Consider the following 18,028-nt stretch of genomic DNA (forward strand, 5'->3'; position numbering starts at 1 on the left):
GATCATGCAGCTTGGAGCCCCAACAGAACCACAACACCCACCGCCACCACCCCCCCGGACCACCACAGAGGCATCGCAGACACAGACCGTGGACCTTCGGAAAACGCACCAGCCTCACAGACTTAACACCAGAGTATGTCATTGCCCACTACAGGCTCAAAAGGACAACCATCCTCCGCATCCTGAACATCATTGCCCACAGGCTGACGGTACCAACACAGCGGATAACCAACATCCCACCTCAGACAAAGCTGCTCTCTGTGCTGAACCTGTTGGTCTCTAGTACCTTCCAACCAACAACCGCCAGTGTCGGAGGAGTCTCACAGCCAGCCCTATCAAAGTTCCTCAAACCTGTCCTGGATGCCTTCATCAGCCTGGTACCCCAGTACCTATACTTCACCAACACTGTGCAGGAACAGCAGGAGAGAAAGCAAGGCTTCTACGCTATAGCTGTATTCCCTCATGTATAGGGTGCAATTGACTGCACACATGTCCTTCTTGTGCCCCCTGCCAACACTGCACCCAATTAACGCAACAGAAAGCACACGCATTCCATCAATAAGCAGGCAATAGTGGGCCACTGGGGACTCTTCACCAATGTTGTTGCCAACTACCCTGGCATTGTGCATGATTCCTTCATCTTCAGACAGTCCATCATCAACCAGCGTTTCCAGGATGGCACCTACGCAAATGTTCTGCTCATTGGTAAGTACCAAATGAACACACCACACACCTCAAATCCACAGACGTGCAATTCATAACTCTGGGAATGCACATGTTACAAACTCACACACAACATGCCAAACAACATGCCCAACTACCAGACGCGACAGCACAACTTACTGTGAGAACCTGGGCTAGTCATGTACATCAGCCATCAACAGCATGGTGTCTCAGCCACACAATAGCAGATTGTGGGGAGAGGTGGAAACCAGGCATGTGCGAAGGAGGCAAGTGACCCTTGAATGAGAATGTACTCAATGCCAAGTGTGGCGTGGATGTGATGGCCATACTGCAGTATGCAGACCACACACATATCCATGTTGACATACATCACTGGTGTATAGAGTGTAGTGGACAGTGGACACAACCATGTCACCCCAGCCAGTGGGGGAGATCACGGAAATGTAGCTTGTTACGTCCCCCCTGTAAGCATGTGCATAGTGGGCTGGCCTGGCGTACGCCAGGCCAGCGTAGGGGTGTGAATAAAAAGCACGTAACTCTGGGCGTGGTTCTCTTCCGGAATACCCAAGGTCTCTGCCAGGGCGGCGCTTCTCGCCACGCCACGAGGCCGTCGCCATGAGCAGTGTTGCCTGCGAACCTGTGGGCCTGATGCACCCCAGGCCGCTGGTTCCTGAACCAGTCCTGCCGACACCAGCAAGTGTTGTCGAAGAGCGCCCACCATGTGCTGGTGCAAGCTCCAAGCCAGATGCCCGAGACCTTCGCAGTCTCCTCAGACCATCACGGCCTCCACGACATAGGCCCGCAGGAGTCCTTTCACGTTGACGTACTCCACCGGCATACACAAGTGACTAGTAGGTCTCACATTTGGAACTCAGACTTGATTACATCATGGCAGAGTACATTATTTAAGGTTGAGGTTATGTCACTATACTCACTTCAATGTGGTGCCTCCAAGGCTGTGCATAGGACTCTCACCAAACGTGTCTGTGGGCACTTGCTGACTGTGGCCTACAACCTACACTGCGGTCCTGCAGGCCTCACACCAATCCAATGCATTTCGTCACAGGCAGACATGGATCGTCACTTGCCAAACACCCGCTCAGCTCTGGGGCCACTACCCATGTCACCCACAAATCTAATACACATGCCATCCCAAAGTCATGTGTTAGAGATCCAGGCGGAGATAGCTGGACATCGGTTAACCTGCGCTGACCGCAGCCTCCGTCCGACACTGCGCCCAACTACGGTGCATTTTCGGAACTGAGTCTTGATATCTTCATGGCAGTGTTCATGTCACAGTAGGCAAGGAGGGGAGTAAGAGGAAGACGCGCTTCATTCAGAGGAGAAAAGACTCACCTTTACGGAGGTAACAGGACACTACCAACAACTGCACTGGTGCCACTGACTCTGTGAAGTGCATGCCCACCACACGTGGCTGCGGGCCCCGATGACCGCTGTCTCTGAAACACACTGCGAAGGAGTAGGTCACACATTTTGAACTGAGTCTTGCCCTCTACATGGCAGAATCCATGTCATAGTACAGGCCTCATCGCATACTGCATCCCCTTCCAGCTCTGGTGCCCCAGAGTGTTTGACCTGAAATTCATGTTCTATCCCTTTCTGTACGTCTGTGGTGTCTGGGTCCATGGGCTGTAGGTTGTCTTCCTATACATGAAGCTGATACTGACAAGGTGGAAAAGTGGAGTCTGTAGCATTCAACTCCACATTTTGCCTGTTCCTGCTTGTTTCTGCCCCCTTCATCATGCCCTGGAGGGACACCTTCCACTGTCCCCCCCGCAAACCTCTGGGACATTCCCCTTGGACATCAACGAGTATACGCTCATCTCATGTGGCCCTACCTCAGTGCACCGTAAGTCACCGTCCCGTGGCGGTGTGCCTGTGCCGGCCGTTGTGCATCCGGGGCCACACACTCTGTGCTGCTCAAGTCAGGGACCCATGATGTTCGTACCTTGAACGGCTGATTGTCTGCTCACTGTTGGGATTTTAGCCAGCATCAACCAACCCCTCAGTGGTGGCTTACACTACCCGACACCCATACAGCACAGGCGTCACTGGAGATGTGACCCTGACAATAAAAGGTGCCGGGTGCACGTGCCCGTAGCCTGTCCCAAAAACTCACTCAGTGTGTCTGTGTGCTCATTATATATGCATGTGGGACCGGGGTCATTCCACATTACATTGTGCTGTGTACATCATGTGCAACCATGTCACCTCAGTCAGGGGTGTACACCTGGGACATGTTACCGTGTTGTATCTTCATGTAAGCGTAAGCGGGTTGGACAGGCGTACAACAGTACTGCATAGGGGTGTGGCTCCTTCACATGTGGATCTGGGTGTGGTTCAGAGTGGGCCTTGCCAAGGATGTGGCTGATGCGTGTTTCTCTGTTGTAGTGTCTGCGCCACACATCACGCAATAGACAATGTTGCTATATGGCATGTCCGTGGTGTGCGTGGTCGGCTGAAGTGGTACATGGGGGATAGCATGCCCGCTCTGGGTCAGGGATCACACAGGCTAACTGTTGTCTGCGTCGCTATTAGTGCAGCATGAGCGAAAGATGTACCCTCAACTGCATGTCGAGTTCAGCCAGGCAGGTGCTCTATATCTGTGTCCGCCATGTCCTTGCAATGGGCCTACACAGATGTGGCTGGCCACATTCTGTGCAGCATCATCACTGTGTCGTACTCAGGCTTGTAGACATGCGCAGTCAGACATGTCAATGGTGTGCCGTAGGCGTGCATGTGATGTAATTGCGCTGCACACACTAGTGAATGTGCTTGGGGGGAGGTGCGCAAGGGGGCTACGTAGTACAAAGTGATGCAGCTCATTTGCATCACAAAGTACATTTCATACAGGAATCACTAAGTCACACATATCACACACCAATGAACCAGTGAGCATGCCAACACATCATGCAGTATGTAGTTGTGACTCATGTCTCTCTGCACTGTCACAGGTGACCAAGGATATGCACTCTGCCCTTGGATGATGACACCCTTCCAAGCCCTGAATACACAGGCCCAGAGGCAGTACAATGTGGCCCACAAACGCACCAGGGGCATCGCGGAATGCACATTTGGCGTGTTGAAGTCACGTTTCAGGTGCCTGGACATCACAGGTGGTAAGCTCCTGTACAGCCAAGACCTCGTTTGCAAGATGATCGTTGCATGTTGTGTGTTGCACAACATATGTGTATGCAGCAAAGTCCCATGGATACGAGTGCCAGATGCACCGGATGATGAAGATGAGGCAGGTGGACCACACCCCACTGAAGCTGCAGCGGGAATAGCCCATAGGGGCTACATCACTGACAATTTATTTTCTGGTTGAGGTCACATTGTGTGGGTCCTTCGCAGTAATGGCACAGTACGTTGACTGCCACAGGCACTGCATGTGCTAATAAAAGCATTCCGATACACATTCCCTGCGGAGCATCTCACTCATCTGTACAGGCACTTCACTCAGACAAGTGTGGGTGCGACATGTTGTGCTGTCAATTGAGGGATTTGTTGATGGATGGTGGGTGTGTCACCTCTGTGCAGTGAGGCTGTTTATGGTGTCACGTATTCGAACTGCCAGTTCTGTGTGTCACAGTTGTTACAGTATCCCACTCTTTGGCGTTTCACATGTGTCCCAAATCATTCTTTTTGGCTGTCATTTGTGGCCTACAAGTGACAACAGGGATTCTTTTGTGCTCTGATATGTGCCGCCTTTATGCAGGGATGCACCCTGTGACTCAAGTCCACGACATGGGTAACATGTACGTAAGGGGGAGTCACTGCCCCTACATTAGTGCGTGCTTTCATTCTTGTTTGATCATGGACGTGGCACGTCGGTGTGCAAGGGGTGTTGTTTTCCCTCCGAAATGTGAGGGGGAGATGCGGTTTCACAGTTTGTACCATGTTTGTTTCTGCATTGGCGCAGGTTACATACTAAATGCATGCCAATGTGCATTGTGGCTGTGTGTGGGGAAATGCCTATCTGATTTGGACAATGGTCATTTGTTCTGCTTCACATCTGTGGGGTTGTGCTCACACATGATCATCTCTCCTTTTATTTACTCTGCTTTCATGGTGCATTTTCCCGCCAAATGTGTGGGATTTGCAGGCCTGCCTCTGGTTTTCGCTACTTTTTGTATCGCGCTTGACCGTATCGCAGCTTTTTTTGCGTTCGTGTTTCGCATTTTTGCAGCGTGGCCTTGATTTTAACGCGGCCATTTGTTGCGTTATCTGGTGACTATCACATGGTTCTGTTGTGTTGTGAATACTTGGTTAACACGGCGTAAGTTTCATGCAATAGACTACGATGTTGGAGGTTGCATTAAGTTACTTTTTTGATGATTATTACACGTTCTTGAGAATATGCCCCTCTGTTTTGACATATGTAAAAGGTTGTATGATGGTGTGACTAAGTTGTGGTAGTGACACAGCAGAAACAAAGGTAATGGAAGGCTGCATGATGTTTTATGTGTTGGCATATGATGGTGAGTACGAGGGTGTATGAGGAATATATGTACATGCATGATGGTGGTCTGGGGTAAGTGTTTAGGCGTTTGATGGTGGATGTGTGGACATTTGACAGTGAATGTATGGACAGTTTTTGGTGTAAACTGGTGGTTGTGCTGAAGCAAAATGGTGGGTGTTGATTATATAAGATGTTGGAAAAGTAGCTGTACAGTGGTGGTTGTTTCCATATGGTGGAGGGTTGATTTATGTATGAAGGTGGGTGTGTTGGCATATTATGGTGAGTATATTGGTGTATTATGTTTTTTGTGTTGAGGTATGATGGTTAGTGTGTTTACATATGGTGTAGTTGATGATTTTGTATGTTGAGTAGTGTGTTACCTTTGGTTTGAAATGATGTGTGACTTTGCAAACACTGTAAGCTGGGGATGAAAATTAAGTGGGTTTGGGGCACGAGACCTTAACTCATGAATTTCAGGACTTTTTAGCTAATATATTAGTCAACTGTAAGCCCATTTCAACTTTATGTTTTGTAGGGAACTTCATTTTTTCCTGTGTTTCTTTTATTCTGTGTGTTAACATGCTATGTTGTTTGTATGGATGTAAAACAGTAGGCATGTTGGCATATAATGGCGGCTGTGTTTGTTTATTATGTCGGTTGTGTCAACGTCAACTTGTGATACTACTTGTATTGGTGTATGATGGTGAGAATATTGTCCTATGCTGTGGATTGTATAAATGTGTGATGTTGGTTGTGTTGATGTATTTTGATGAGTAAATTGGTGAGTGATGGTGGTTGTGTGGGCATAGGAATGTGGGTGTGTTGAGCTTTGGTTTTGTGTTTAATGGTAATGGTAATGCTGATGTTGGTAGTGGTAATAATGGTGGTGTTAAACTTGTTAGTGCTGAAGATAATTGTGGTAAGGGTGGTGGTTTTGGTAGTAATGGGGATGCTGGTGGTAACGGTGTTGGTTCTAATGGTGGTGGTGATAATGGTGGTGGGAGTGGTAGTAGTAGTAATGGTGGTGGTAGTGGGAATGGTGGTTGTGCTGGCAATGGTGTTCGGAATGATGTTGGTGCCAATGGTTGTGCTAGTTCTAATGGTATTGGTGTTAATGGTGGGGTTAACAGTGGTGGTGTGTTAGTAAGGGTGGTGTCAACGGAGATTGGCTTTATGGTCTGGTCTGTGGTCTGACCCTTCTATTTTTCCCCCTAATTGTTTGTTGGTACTGTACCTCGATACCAGTATTGTGGTACCAGCACTGGTACCGCAATACCACATGGGGGTTCCTTGCGGGGTTCACCTTGCTGGGTTACTCGGTACCAGATTCTAGTACACACACATCCCGAAATACTTTTTAAGACATTTTTTGACTTAAGAGTGTCTGTGGGGCCCCCCATATGGCCATTTGGGTCAGGTTATGTCCATCCACATCTCTTATGTGGCCTTTGATTTATTTTTCAGGACACAGGACAAGGGGACAGAGTCCCTGAGTCCTGTAATGGCTGCCACAACATATTCTCCATGTTATGGCCAACCATTACTTTTACGCTCACCCTCTTTCAATGGACAATTAGAGCATATCTGGACACCATCGGTCCAGATATCTCTAGTTTTTTACTAGCTTTAATATCTTCATTCCCACCGAACACCTTTTTAAACACTAATTTCTGGAAAACGTCAGAACAGATTTACACCAAATAACAATATGTGTGGTCTCTGTGTAACGTTCAGCCATTTTCTTTGTATCAGAGACCATACTTTCCTATGGTAATTAACATGGGAAATCACACTTTTGCTTGGACCCCCTTGACAGAGTAGTGTGAAATTTCCATTAAAGACCGAAATGGATGAACTTTTTAAAAACATATTTCTTGCAGATTTGTCAAACTGCACCAAAGATCTAAAAGAAATTAAAAAAAAAACCTTCCCTCAATATCACTACACAGTGGTGACTCTAGCTAGATAGATAGATGGATAGATAGATAGATAGATAGATAGATAGATAGATAGATAGATAGATAGATAGATAGATAGATAGATAGATAGATAGATAGATAGATAGATAGATAGATAGATAGATAGATAGATAGATAGATAGATAGATAGATAGATAGATAGATAGATAGATAGATAGATAGATAAACCCTCTCACTGAATGTTTGCCCAGGGTTTCTTACAGAAAATATATGTTTTCTAAATCTACTCTATAGTGTGCAAGGGTGAGCTTGTCAGTGTAGTTATTAATGGTCTAAGAGCAGCACTGTAATTGTGAAAGCATTTTTTTCGCCACTGTGTAACCATAGGGCAGATTTTTCACAGGAAGAACATTTTTATATTTTGTTACTAACTTTGGAGTTATTTGACAAATCCTCATTAAACTTTCCCAAAAAAAGTTCATTCACCTCAGTTCCATCCTGGAAAGTTTCAGGGAGATCCGTCTAGCAGAGGCTGAGAAAAAGGGGGGATATCCAAATGCAATTTGCACATGCAATTTACAAAGTTATAATTAGACAATGATAGAGACATAGGGCCACATGTATCATCATTACAAGTAGCGATTACCTAATTGCGATTTTCTACGAATCGCAATTAGGTAATCGCTAATCCTAATGTACGAAACTGTTTTCAGTTTTATTAGCTATTCTTAATGGGTCGCAAATAGACCTATCGCAATTTGCAAGCCATTAGGAATCTACGCCATTACAGGGATGGTGGCCTGCTGAGGTCAGCAGACCACTATGTCTGTGATTGCTTTTAAATAAAGCAATCTTTTTTTTGTAAAGCAACCTGTTTTTCTTAAAGGAAAACGAGATGCTTAACAAAAAGTAAAATGACAAGTTTTCTTTTCATTTTTTTAAGGAAAGGCAGTGGTCCGTGGGACCAGTGCCTGCTCTTAAAAATGCTTTTACAATCATTCACAAAGGGGAAGGGGTCCCTCGGGGTCTCCTTCCCATTTGCAAATGTGTTACCACCTACTTGAAGTAGGTGGTAATATGCTACTGTTTTGCGACCGAATTCATGGTCACAAAACATTCATGCATGCCGTTAGGATTCGCTATTTGGAAGGGACGCCCTAAACACACCCTTTCCAAATACCGAAAGCAAACCCATTTTGCGATTCGGTAACAGGTTACCAGCCACGGCTGGCAGTGGGAGTACCTGCAGAGCGGTGACGTGGGGAGGGGGAGGGGCAGGGTGGGGGGTAGTAATGTATGGATTACGGAGTTTTACAGGTAAGTAAACATTTAAATAAATAAAATGAATTTCGTTGCGCGCACTGCATAGCATTTGGGGACGCAGTGCACTCAACAAAATTCGTTTTATTTATTTAAATGTGTACTTACCTGGGAAGCTCCATAATCCATACATTACTACCTTCCACCCTGCCCCTCCTCCTCCCCACGTCACCGCCCTGCAGGTTCTCCCACTGCTGGCCGCTGCTGCAGGTTACTGAATTGCAAATTAGGGTTTGCTGCATCTAAAAAGCGTTTTTGCGTTCGCAAACGGGCTGATTCTGCTAATCGGCCTGTTTGCGAAGGCAATAGTACTTGATGCATGTGCCCCAAAATGGCTTAACAGAATAACACCAAAGATAGCAGAAAGCTAGATCTTTACCCAGAAATCCTGCTTTTTGTGATCCATACTAATATAATAAAGAGAGAGACCAAACCTTTGAGGCGGGTAATCTCAGGAACCACAGCACCAATCACAACACCCAATACAACATTGGAAAGGGCAGTTGCAGCAGAGGGACATAGGCTATGCAGACGCCCACCATATACATTTAAAAGGTAAAAGAACCATGCCAGCAAAGTAGTCCCTTGTGGCGTGTCTGCGTTGTGCTGTGGGCATGTGCTGGGGGCGTGACAAACGCTGGGGGCGTGTGGTACATTCCGCCCTTCATGCCATGTCTCATATCGTGTGCTAATTTGGTATAAATCTGTTTAGCAGTTTTGGAGATATTAAGGTTACAAAAAAATATATTTAAATTGACAGTTGATCTCTCAGGAGTGCCTCAGCAGTCCCTCAAGAGTTCTGAGGGCCTGGGAATTAAAAAAAAGTGTTTTGATTGGCTGAGCAAACTCTATCCCCATCAGCCATTTTGCTCCTGTGGGACCAAGATCTGGCCCCCCTCTGTTGTGGCACCCCTCTGATTGGTGTGCCACAACAGCAGAAGAAATGTTGTGCCTGCAATTAAAAGACATCATGCAGGAACGTGCTGCAGGCTCTCTCACTGCAGATTAATATCTTGATAAGGCTCTCATATGAGCCTGACATACCACCGCTGTGAGACCTCCGCAGCACCGTCTGCGAAAAGTCACTAGTAGTAACTTTACACTCGCAAATTCTTTCTTAGATGCCTCTGACACCTGATTTCAGGGATAGTCACATGTAAGTTTGCATGTAGGAGTACACGTACATTCTGAACTGATAAATAGTTAAAAAGATAGACTTACAACTTGTGGCAAGAGTAAATGTACATGTGAGTAACTCTTCAAGTGTAAAGTTACCTTCGTGAATAGGGCCCTTAAAGTCAGTCAGCCCACCTTAACCCCATCCATTCCCAACCCACAGCCAGTGGATTACCTGAGAGGGAGGCGAATGGCCAGGTATCGGTCCACGGCAATCGCAAGGAGGCTGAAGACCGAGATCTGCGTGACGACCAGCACCAGGCAGGCTAAAAAAAGGCAGCCATGGAATTCCATGTGAAAGCCCACACTGATAGTAATGGCAAAGGGTATGACCAGCAGGCCCACAGCCACATCCGCTACAGCCAGAGACACAATGAAGTAGTTAGTTATGCTCTTCAAACGTGGGTTTGAGGCCACAGCCCAGATGACCAGTAGGTTGCCGGCCACGGTCAGGAGGGCCAGCAGAACCTCCACCGTGATGTAGACAGTCAGCACTGCACGGGCTGCAGTGTCCATCGCAGGCACAGAAGGGCTGGGTGTCCACTGGATCATTACTCAGTCAGAGGGCCTGCAACAGAGAGAACAAACCAGGGGTTAAAGGTCAAAAGTTCACATGGCCTTAGGTTATGCTAGAGGTCAAAGAGGACACACGTTTATTTGTACCTTCATTTGAAGTCTAAGAGAAAAGTCATTTCACAGGGTGTTAAAGGTTAAAGAGATCCCATGTCATATGTGTGGTTAGAGGTCAGAAGTCACAGAACCTACAGAGGGCATCTAGATGCGCGGGACAGGCATTGGAAAGAGCACATTCTTCCTTGAGGTTGGAGGAAAAGGAAATAGAGAGGTGTGCCAGGGATAGAGGTGAAAGAAGGCACAAAACTATATCTGGTAGATGCCAGTGAGGACAAGCCCTTTACACAAGGTGAGGGTGTCCAGAGGACACACACTCTTAGCTGGGGTTAGAGGTCTGAGGTCACAGGCCTCCATCATCTTCTGAGCTTCAACAACAAACCACTGCACCCACACTATAGATGATCCTACTCAGACAAAAAACACACTGTCCTCTGCATTGATGTCATGAAGACCAGGGCGTGAGGGTACTCAACTCCCACCATGCTGCAAGGCCACACAAATAGCAACACAGCACCACACAAATGTCTGCTTCCAACTGAAGAATCATAATGAAGTATCCCTTCATATATGTGACAGGGGCCAAGGTCAGCAGCTTACGCCTCAGAAATATCCACCAAAACCCCTAGGCGCTCTAGGACTGGCAAGTTCATCGAATCACACCCATTCTTTGCACCACTCACGAAGGCTGAAAGATGGTCAGTTCCACTGGATTCAATTAAGACTGCAGAATTACAAAGGTGACTGATTTCTGAAGAATAGCACAGATATCCCAGGTACGGGCAAAGCTACAGAATGATTAATCAGAAAGGAGGGAAATTAATCCATTAGAGGATTGAATACACTACTGAAGGCAGGGGCACAACACACGCCCGTACGTCACGGGAAGATTACACTAAGCACCTCAGTGATCTTATTACTTTGGTTTCCAATATGCTGTCATCAATTCTTAAAATTTGCAACCCAGTTCACACTAATTGATAAACCACGTGGAGGAGGTCATAAACCCTGTACTATGTGATACATCACCAATAACGTACTTTCTACGGACAGAATGAATTAATAACTTTATTGTAAATTAAAAAAATCTGCATAATAAAATCAATTTTAAAAAAACTAAAATGACAGAAGCGCGAAGTCATACCTACCAATACAGAAACTAAAGATCAGTAGTGGACGCCCCACATCAGAACATGATCAATTAAAATCAATTCACACAGTGCTGTTGCAGTATAAAATTAATAAATGCCATCAAGCGGCCCACCATTCTAAGAATCACACCATAAAAATCAACAACATAGGCATCACGACAACTGCATAGCCACATATCAATAAATAAGTGGAGAAGCCATTTTCGTCTTGCGTAAAATAATATTGGCAGGGTCGGCTCCTCAATGTGGGCGGAGGAGTGTCGACCCACTGCTTTCTCCCAGTGCGAGAAGCAGAAACATAAAATGGCATTATAAATACCATTTTATGTTTCTGCTTCTGGCACTGCGAGAAAGCAGAAGGGTTTGGTTGGGGGCAGGTGGGTGGGCGATCCTGCTGCAGGGGAGGAGTGGCGTGCCCACTGTTGTGGGCTCTGACTATTTAGTCGGCCCCCAGGATGATCAAACCAGTCATACCCACCCTCTGTTTTCTCCATGTAAGCTGCATGCAGCCTACATGTGCTTGAGTCCTACAGAGAATTTAAACTGGTGCAATTATGTCGGGGGACCAAGCAGTCCTATGGAGTGGTGTGGCTCACTGGTTAAAGGCAGCAGACCCTGGAGCAGAGAACAGCCCCGGACCAGGGTTCAATTCCCGACGCGGCAGGGTCGTGGACCAGGGTCAGTGGACTCGATAATTCTCACCTCGGTGCCTACTCTAACCAGGGATCACACTCGGCAACTCTGGGCATTAGCTTGCCTCATCTCCACAACGGCCCCCCACATACGCTGGGGATGCCTGGTTTCACCTTGGAGATACCCAGTAGGGACCATCTCACAGGGAAAGCCAGGATGGATTCCCCAGCGGTCTACTGCGCAGAGATACTCCTTTGGGAGTCGATTCTAGCGCGTTAGAAACCCACCATCAATCAATCAACCTCCAAGTTTTTGGACTAAAGCAGCAATATAGGCTTGAAACGGCCCTAGATTACATCCAACCGCTCTTAGCGAAGAAACTATTTCTTCAATTCAGACATGGGGTGCTCCCGCTTCGATCATTTACTAACAAGTGGCAGGGCTCCCACACATCAGTGTCCAGGGTGTGACCGAGCTGAGGAAACTGAAATGCACGTTCTTTTTTTCTGTCCGGCCTATGGAAAGATAAGGTCACTATGGCTATTGCAATTGTGCAGGAACATGGGGAGTAGACACCGTACAGAAGCATTTAGGCTTCTTAAGTATAAAACCGTTACACCTATTGTGTTTTCCATCTCGAGGTTTTTATACTCCATGTGGTGGATTTGTAGAACTATCATTAAGAAAACTCTAAAAGGAAATTCTTAGTTTAGCAATGATCAGAACCTACGCTACATTATGCACCGACCCGAGCAAAGTGGTATGTACATATTGCACTGTATGTTTACCCCCATTGTAATTAACTTTCCACTGAGGTGTTTTTAATTCAACAACTCTAGCTGTTTTTACCTAGATCTTTTTAACAATACTTTTTATATCTACAAAGTTTGTTTTAGTAATAAATATGTGTTTTAATATTTAATTGTAATAATCAACTGCTATAATATCTGCTTCTGCTCCTCCTTTCCCCATCCAATTTAGAAGTTATATATATAGGTTTCACTTATTGTTCATTGCATTTTATCCTGCAATTAACTTAATGTGGAAATTATATATTCCATTTAGCATTGCATTATGTTTTGCTAAAGGATCTAGAGTAGGCACGGGGAGCTAACTTGAGATCGTAGTCAAAGCTTGCTTACCTGAAACGTTGCAATTTTAAACTACAAGTATATCGTTTTTATGATGAAATGAAAGATTGTACTGTATTGTATCTTGCTAAAATGTTTTGCACTGTTTTCTATGCTTTTATGTCCTATGGCCGAAATAAAGCTATCTTTGACTTGACTTGAGTATGCAGATATTGGAGGACAAAAGTAATGCTCATTCGACAAAACAAAGCAGCTCCTTTTGAACCAGTAAGCACTCAGGTAATTAGTGTATTATGCCGCTTGCCACATAGGAGGAAAAAAATGGCGATTCTGCTGCCGTCATGGTAACCCTGCGTGAACATACTGTATAAGATAGAATTTCCTTAAGGACAGATTTGCTTTGTGGGACTTCATTATAGCAATTGTCTTGTGGGAGAATGGATAGCGCAGAGTTACAACAGGTGCAGAACTCTGGAGTGGAGACTTCCCTGATAACTGCATTTAAAGTCATATGGCCGTAACTTGCGCTAAAAGCTCTTCTCTCACTAGATCTTAAGACGGCGGTCAGCTTAAGAGACAAAATAAATAGGTCATTCCATGCACCATGGTCCTATCCCGCCTCAGACCTTCCATTGTAGTCATCATACAATGAATTGAAATAACTTTCTACTTTGTACAAAAACTAAGAATTTCTGAAATTGACAATATTTCATAGATACCAGGATAACTGAAAACAAGGAGGGCAGCACGCTACTGTTGCTGGGCGTCTAATGAGTTATTGAAAGCCCACGACAGTCCACATCAGTGACAATGGCCGCATATTTATAATTTATTTCAGGAAAAATCTGTAAATAATGAAAAAAAATCCTAATATAAATTCATTTTGTTTCAGGAAGGGAACACCATAATTGCTACGTGAATCTTCTGGTTGCCTAAAGGTAGAAGTGTTCTTTAACTAAATAGTAAGGCTGTCCCTTGTCAGTTTCTGTAGTTGTTGATGTGTTCTTCAACTTGTGGTCAATATGTATAGGCATTTGTATAGCGCACTACTTACCCGTAGGGTCCCAAGGCGCTTCGACTGCTGCAAAACCCTTCCTGGCTTCCCTGAGAGATGGTCCCTTAATGGGTATCTCCAGGGTGAGACCAGGCATCCCCGGCGGTCTGGTGGGGCCGTTAGTGAAGATGAGGCAAGCTAATGCCCAGAGTTGCCGAGTGTGATCGCTGATCAGAGTGGGCACCAAGGCGAGAGAATTATCGAGTCCGCTGACCCTGGTCCAGAAACCTGCCGCACCGGGAATCGAACCCTGGTCCCGGGCCGTCCTCTGCTCTCGGGTCTGCCGCCTCTAACCAGTGAGCCACACTACTGTTCCCTACTACCACAGTACCACAGTGAAGTTTCCATTTGCTCCTCCAATGCTGCAGTTGTTTTAGTTAAGGTGCAGCCATGCTGTGTCACACGAAATCAACACATTTCACATGGTCAACCCTTGACGAGCCAATATCACAATCAGAAGCAAATGAGGTGGAAAATTCCAGCCCATGTGTGAAGGCTCAGCACTATTGGCATGATCGAAATGCATTACAGGTTTCACAACTTTGCTGGGCCGTCTACAGGTTTTATGCGGGATTTATTGTGTTTTTTGGCCTTCACTTCTCATGGCCCGGTTCTCTTCAAGATGACTTAAAGCCCCATCCCCTTAATTGTCTTAAAAGTTACATCAGGCCTTGATGGCCAGAAAGTCATGCATAACCGGATGGCGGTCTCACGGTCATGTGCTCTCATAGGCCCTGCCCCTCCCTCACACTGTGAGAAATGTGTGTGTGTGTGGTTGGTGGAAGCGTCGCCCCACTGCTTTCAGCAGTGAAAATAAAGGAAAAATAACATGATAATAACACGTAGTTCTAATCATTTTATTTGTTTCTGCAGCTGCGTGTTTGCGGGGCAGGGCAAGACTCCCCTGCTGTCAGAACAGGGGGGAAGAGTAGTGGGCACAATGTAAGTGTGCCATGACTTATTGGCCGACCCTCTTGGGCTGGCCAAACAGTCATGTGTACTAACTTTGCATGTTCTCCACGCCGGCTGCATTACAGCCTGGGCGGAGTGCATGCCCAGTACCCCATTCCCTGACTGAGTGCTGAACCACGGCACTCAGAGCAAGCCCAACGCTGAATTGCAGTGTTGTGATTGGTTAGGGGAGCCGAGATGAGCTTCTTGTTCCTGGTTGGGAGAGATGTGCCAAGAAGACGGAGGAGAGACGTGGCGACGAAGGAGGAGAAACATGGTGAAGAAGTATGTTTTTTTTCATTAATTTTTTTTTGCAACCCTCTCTCCCCCACACCACACCCCCGCCCGTCCACCCCCAATCCATGCCAGCCATCACTGCCCTTATTGCTATGGGTCCAAAAAGCGGCAGAAAAACGCATTCCGAGTAAACTCTGGTCCTGCATTGTTTTAGTCGGGACCTATTTTCCAAGTTCTCGCAACTCTTCTCAAGCAACATATTTATTGTATCCACCATCTACGTGTTTAATTTACAGAGACTCCATACTGTGCCAGCCTGCCACACCGACTCACTCCAACAACTGTGCGGTAATAAAAACAAACTTATAGCTGCATGAATCCACGTTCACCAGTGACAAACTCACTCATTTGTAGTTAAACGTATTTTTACTTACCTGTGTACCATTAAACTTAAGGCAGCTCAGCTGACTCTGCTCAGTCTTAACCTTCTCACACCAAAATGGGAGAGAAACGAGAGAGAGAGACACCTCAACTTGCATCCCGCTCTGCCTCACTTGACATCGAAGAGCACACATTGCCAAAAGGCCACTAATCAAACCATTGCATCTCTCTCTCTGAGTTACAGCAGCACAGGGATTGGCTCGAGCAGGCGGCCTCACCAGCTTTGAGTCACTCACTAATGCATAGGTGGAGGCGCCTCTAGTGTGCATGTCAGGCTGGCCGGAGAAAGGCAGCCGTCCCAACCTGACAAGCGCACTTGGGGCCAGGTGCACATAGCACACTGCCTCTGTGCTTCACTAACACTGTCTGTTTAGTCTGTGTCAAAATAATCCCCACCCCTCAGGCCTGCCGTATTGGCTTCTCAAGGACCTTGCCTCAGGCGCTCTTCCGTGGCAAAGACTTTATGTATTTGAAACAGGGCATAGTGCCAATATCGGCCTCACTGACCAGCCCTCCTGCAGCAACATACATGTAGCTTAAATAAGCAGACAAGGCACATCTTTGGTGGAGAAAACTTGCTGCAGGCTTATTAGCATACCAATATGCCAACAAGGTGGGTTATCTTACAGGCGATCCAAAGGCAAGCCGCCCCTCGCGGCCTACCAACTAATGGGCCAAACTTGCACCCTGGCCTTAGCCAATCGGGGCTTAACGGTTGTGGTGAGGGGATAGCCACTCCCACTTCCGGTGAAGCATCGGTCCACCCTCTTAATCACGCCCCCCCCCTACGAGGGGCGGAGCGTTCAAGCGACCCCCGGTTGTACAGGTTTCCAACTGCCCGTAGGATAACGGGGTGCCGTCGCACCCCAGGGTCCACCGCACAGACTTCCTGGGGATATTAGGCCTCAGCACCATTTGTGCTCCTGAAGAGGGTACCCTGAGTACCTTTCCGCCTCTGGATCGCCCTGTAACTCCGCCTGTAACACAAGTAAAAATATTAGAGCATAGTTCCCCCCCCACCCTGAAAATGCCAGGTAAGCGGTAGGGAGGGAAACGGCGTCAGGGTGAGGGGACAAAGAGGCCACCAGGAGGGTGCGGGAGGAATTTATACTTCTCCCCACCCACCACACCGGCTGGAAGTGACGAGAGGGACCCTACCGGGGTCTGGAAACACTAGGCTGCTCCGTGTGCCATCTTGTGGCACTAAGGGGGCCGCCGTCTTATGAGGGTCCCCTGCGAGGACGAGTCGATCAGCCCACACAAGTCCTGAAAAAAGAAGTGGAGGATGCTGACGTTGCGACCGGAAGTGACCTCACGAAAGGTGGCTTGCACCATCAGACTCATTGCCTCCCCTCTCTCACCCCTTAGATGCGATTGCATCAGAGAAGCGAGTGTGTGACATACAGCTGAGACACTTCATGTGTACTGTATTTTACAGATCAAAGGAGGTGTCCCTACGGCCGTGAACAAGCACACACATTAAGACTCTGGCAGTAGTTTGTTATCGAGCTCCCAGTAAAATAAATGGGGGGACACCGTCCACCCGCGTGGTACCCCGAGCCCTGATTTGAAATAGTGCTCACCGTTAAGTGTGGGGGCAAAAATACAAGTGGGGCAATGCCGAAAAGCCCAAAGGGATGCACGCCGCTGCAGGAGCCTACAAAAGAGCAGGCAGACACAGCCAGCTTCTTCACGTAATGACAGCAAAACAATTCAGGCAGACGGAGAGAAAAAAATACACTTTGTATTTGATTAGTGAATGATTATGAGTGCCTCGAGAAACTGCTTTAGACTTCTTCCAAGTGCGAACTTGGGAATGCGTCCAATTAATTGTCTGACTTTCAAACTTTGTTTTTTCATACTTGCTTGTTACCTGCTTTGCCAAATGATCCCACGTCTTTTTGCGCCAACCTAGACATGAAAAGTGAAGGATTGTGGGTGTGTACCTGATGTGACAGGAAAATACATGCAGCTGATCTAACAACAATACCAGCTCCTTATGCTTCCTATTAAACCTTTGAAGTTACACATTACTGTAAAATAGGCCCCCGGCCCTGAGAAGCATTAATGTCGAATTCCTCTGCTTTGCAAGCAATTATGAGCACTGTAAGAATGCAGGAACCCACAAGGAGAAGTAATTTACAACTTGGAATTAGAACATACTTCCCTTGCATGAGGAAGGCCCACAGTGGCGGCTCCTGCGCAATGGCGGAGGAGCGTCACCCTACTGCCTGGCTCAGAGCCAGTAAATGAAAAAT

General features: G+C 46.8%; 1 protein-coding gene across 1 annotated transcript in view; it reads right to left on the minus strand.

Moving 5' to 3' along the window:
- Positions 1-18,028, minus strand: part of LOC147703159 (adenosine receptor A2b-like) — a 32,274-nt gene that overhangs the window by 4,732 nt on the left and 9,514 nt on the right. Inside the window, exon 2 of the mRNA XM_086931700.1 lies at positions 9,758-10,150. Coding sequence (XP_086787826.1) covers positions 9,758-10,134 — 377 coding nt within the window. The 5' untranslated portion in view covers positions 10,135-10,150. The remainder of the gene's footprint in view (positions 1-9,757; positions 10,151-18,028) is intronic.

Source organism: Lissotriton vulgaris, chromosome 7, assembly GCF_964263255.1.
Source record: "Lissotriton vulgaris chromosome 7, aLisVul1.2, whole genome shotgun sequence".
Taxonomy (NCBI): Eukaryota; Metazoa; Chordata; class Amphibia; order Caudata; family Salamandridae; genus Lissotriton; species Lissotriton vulgaris.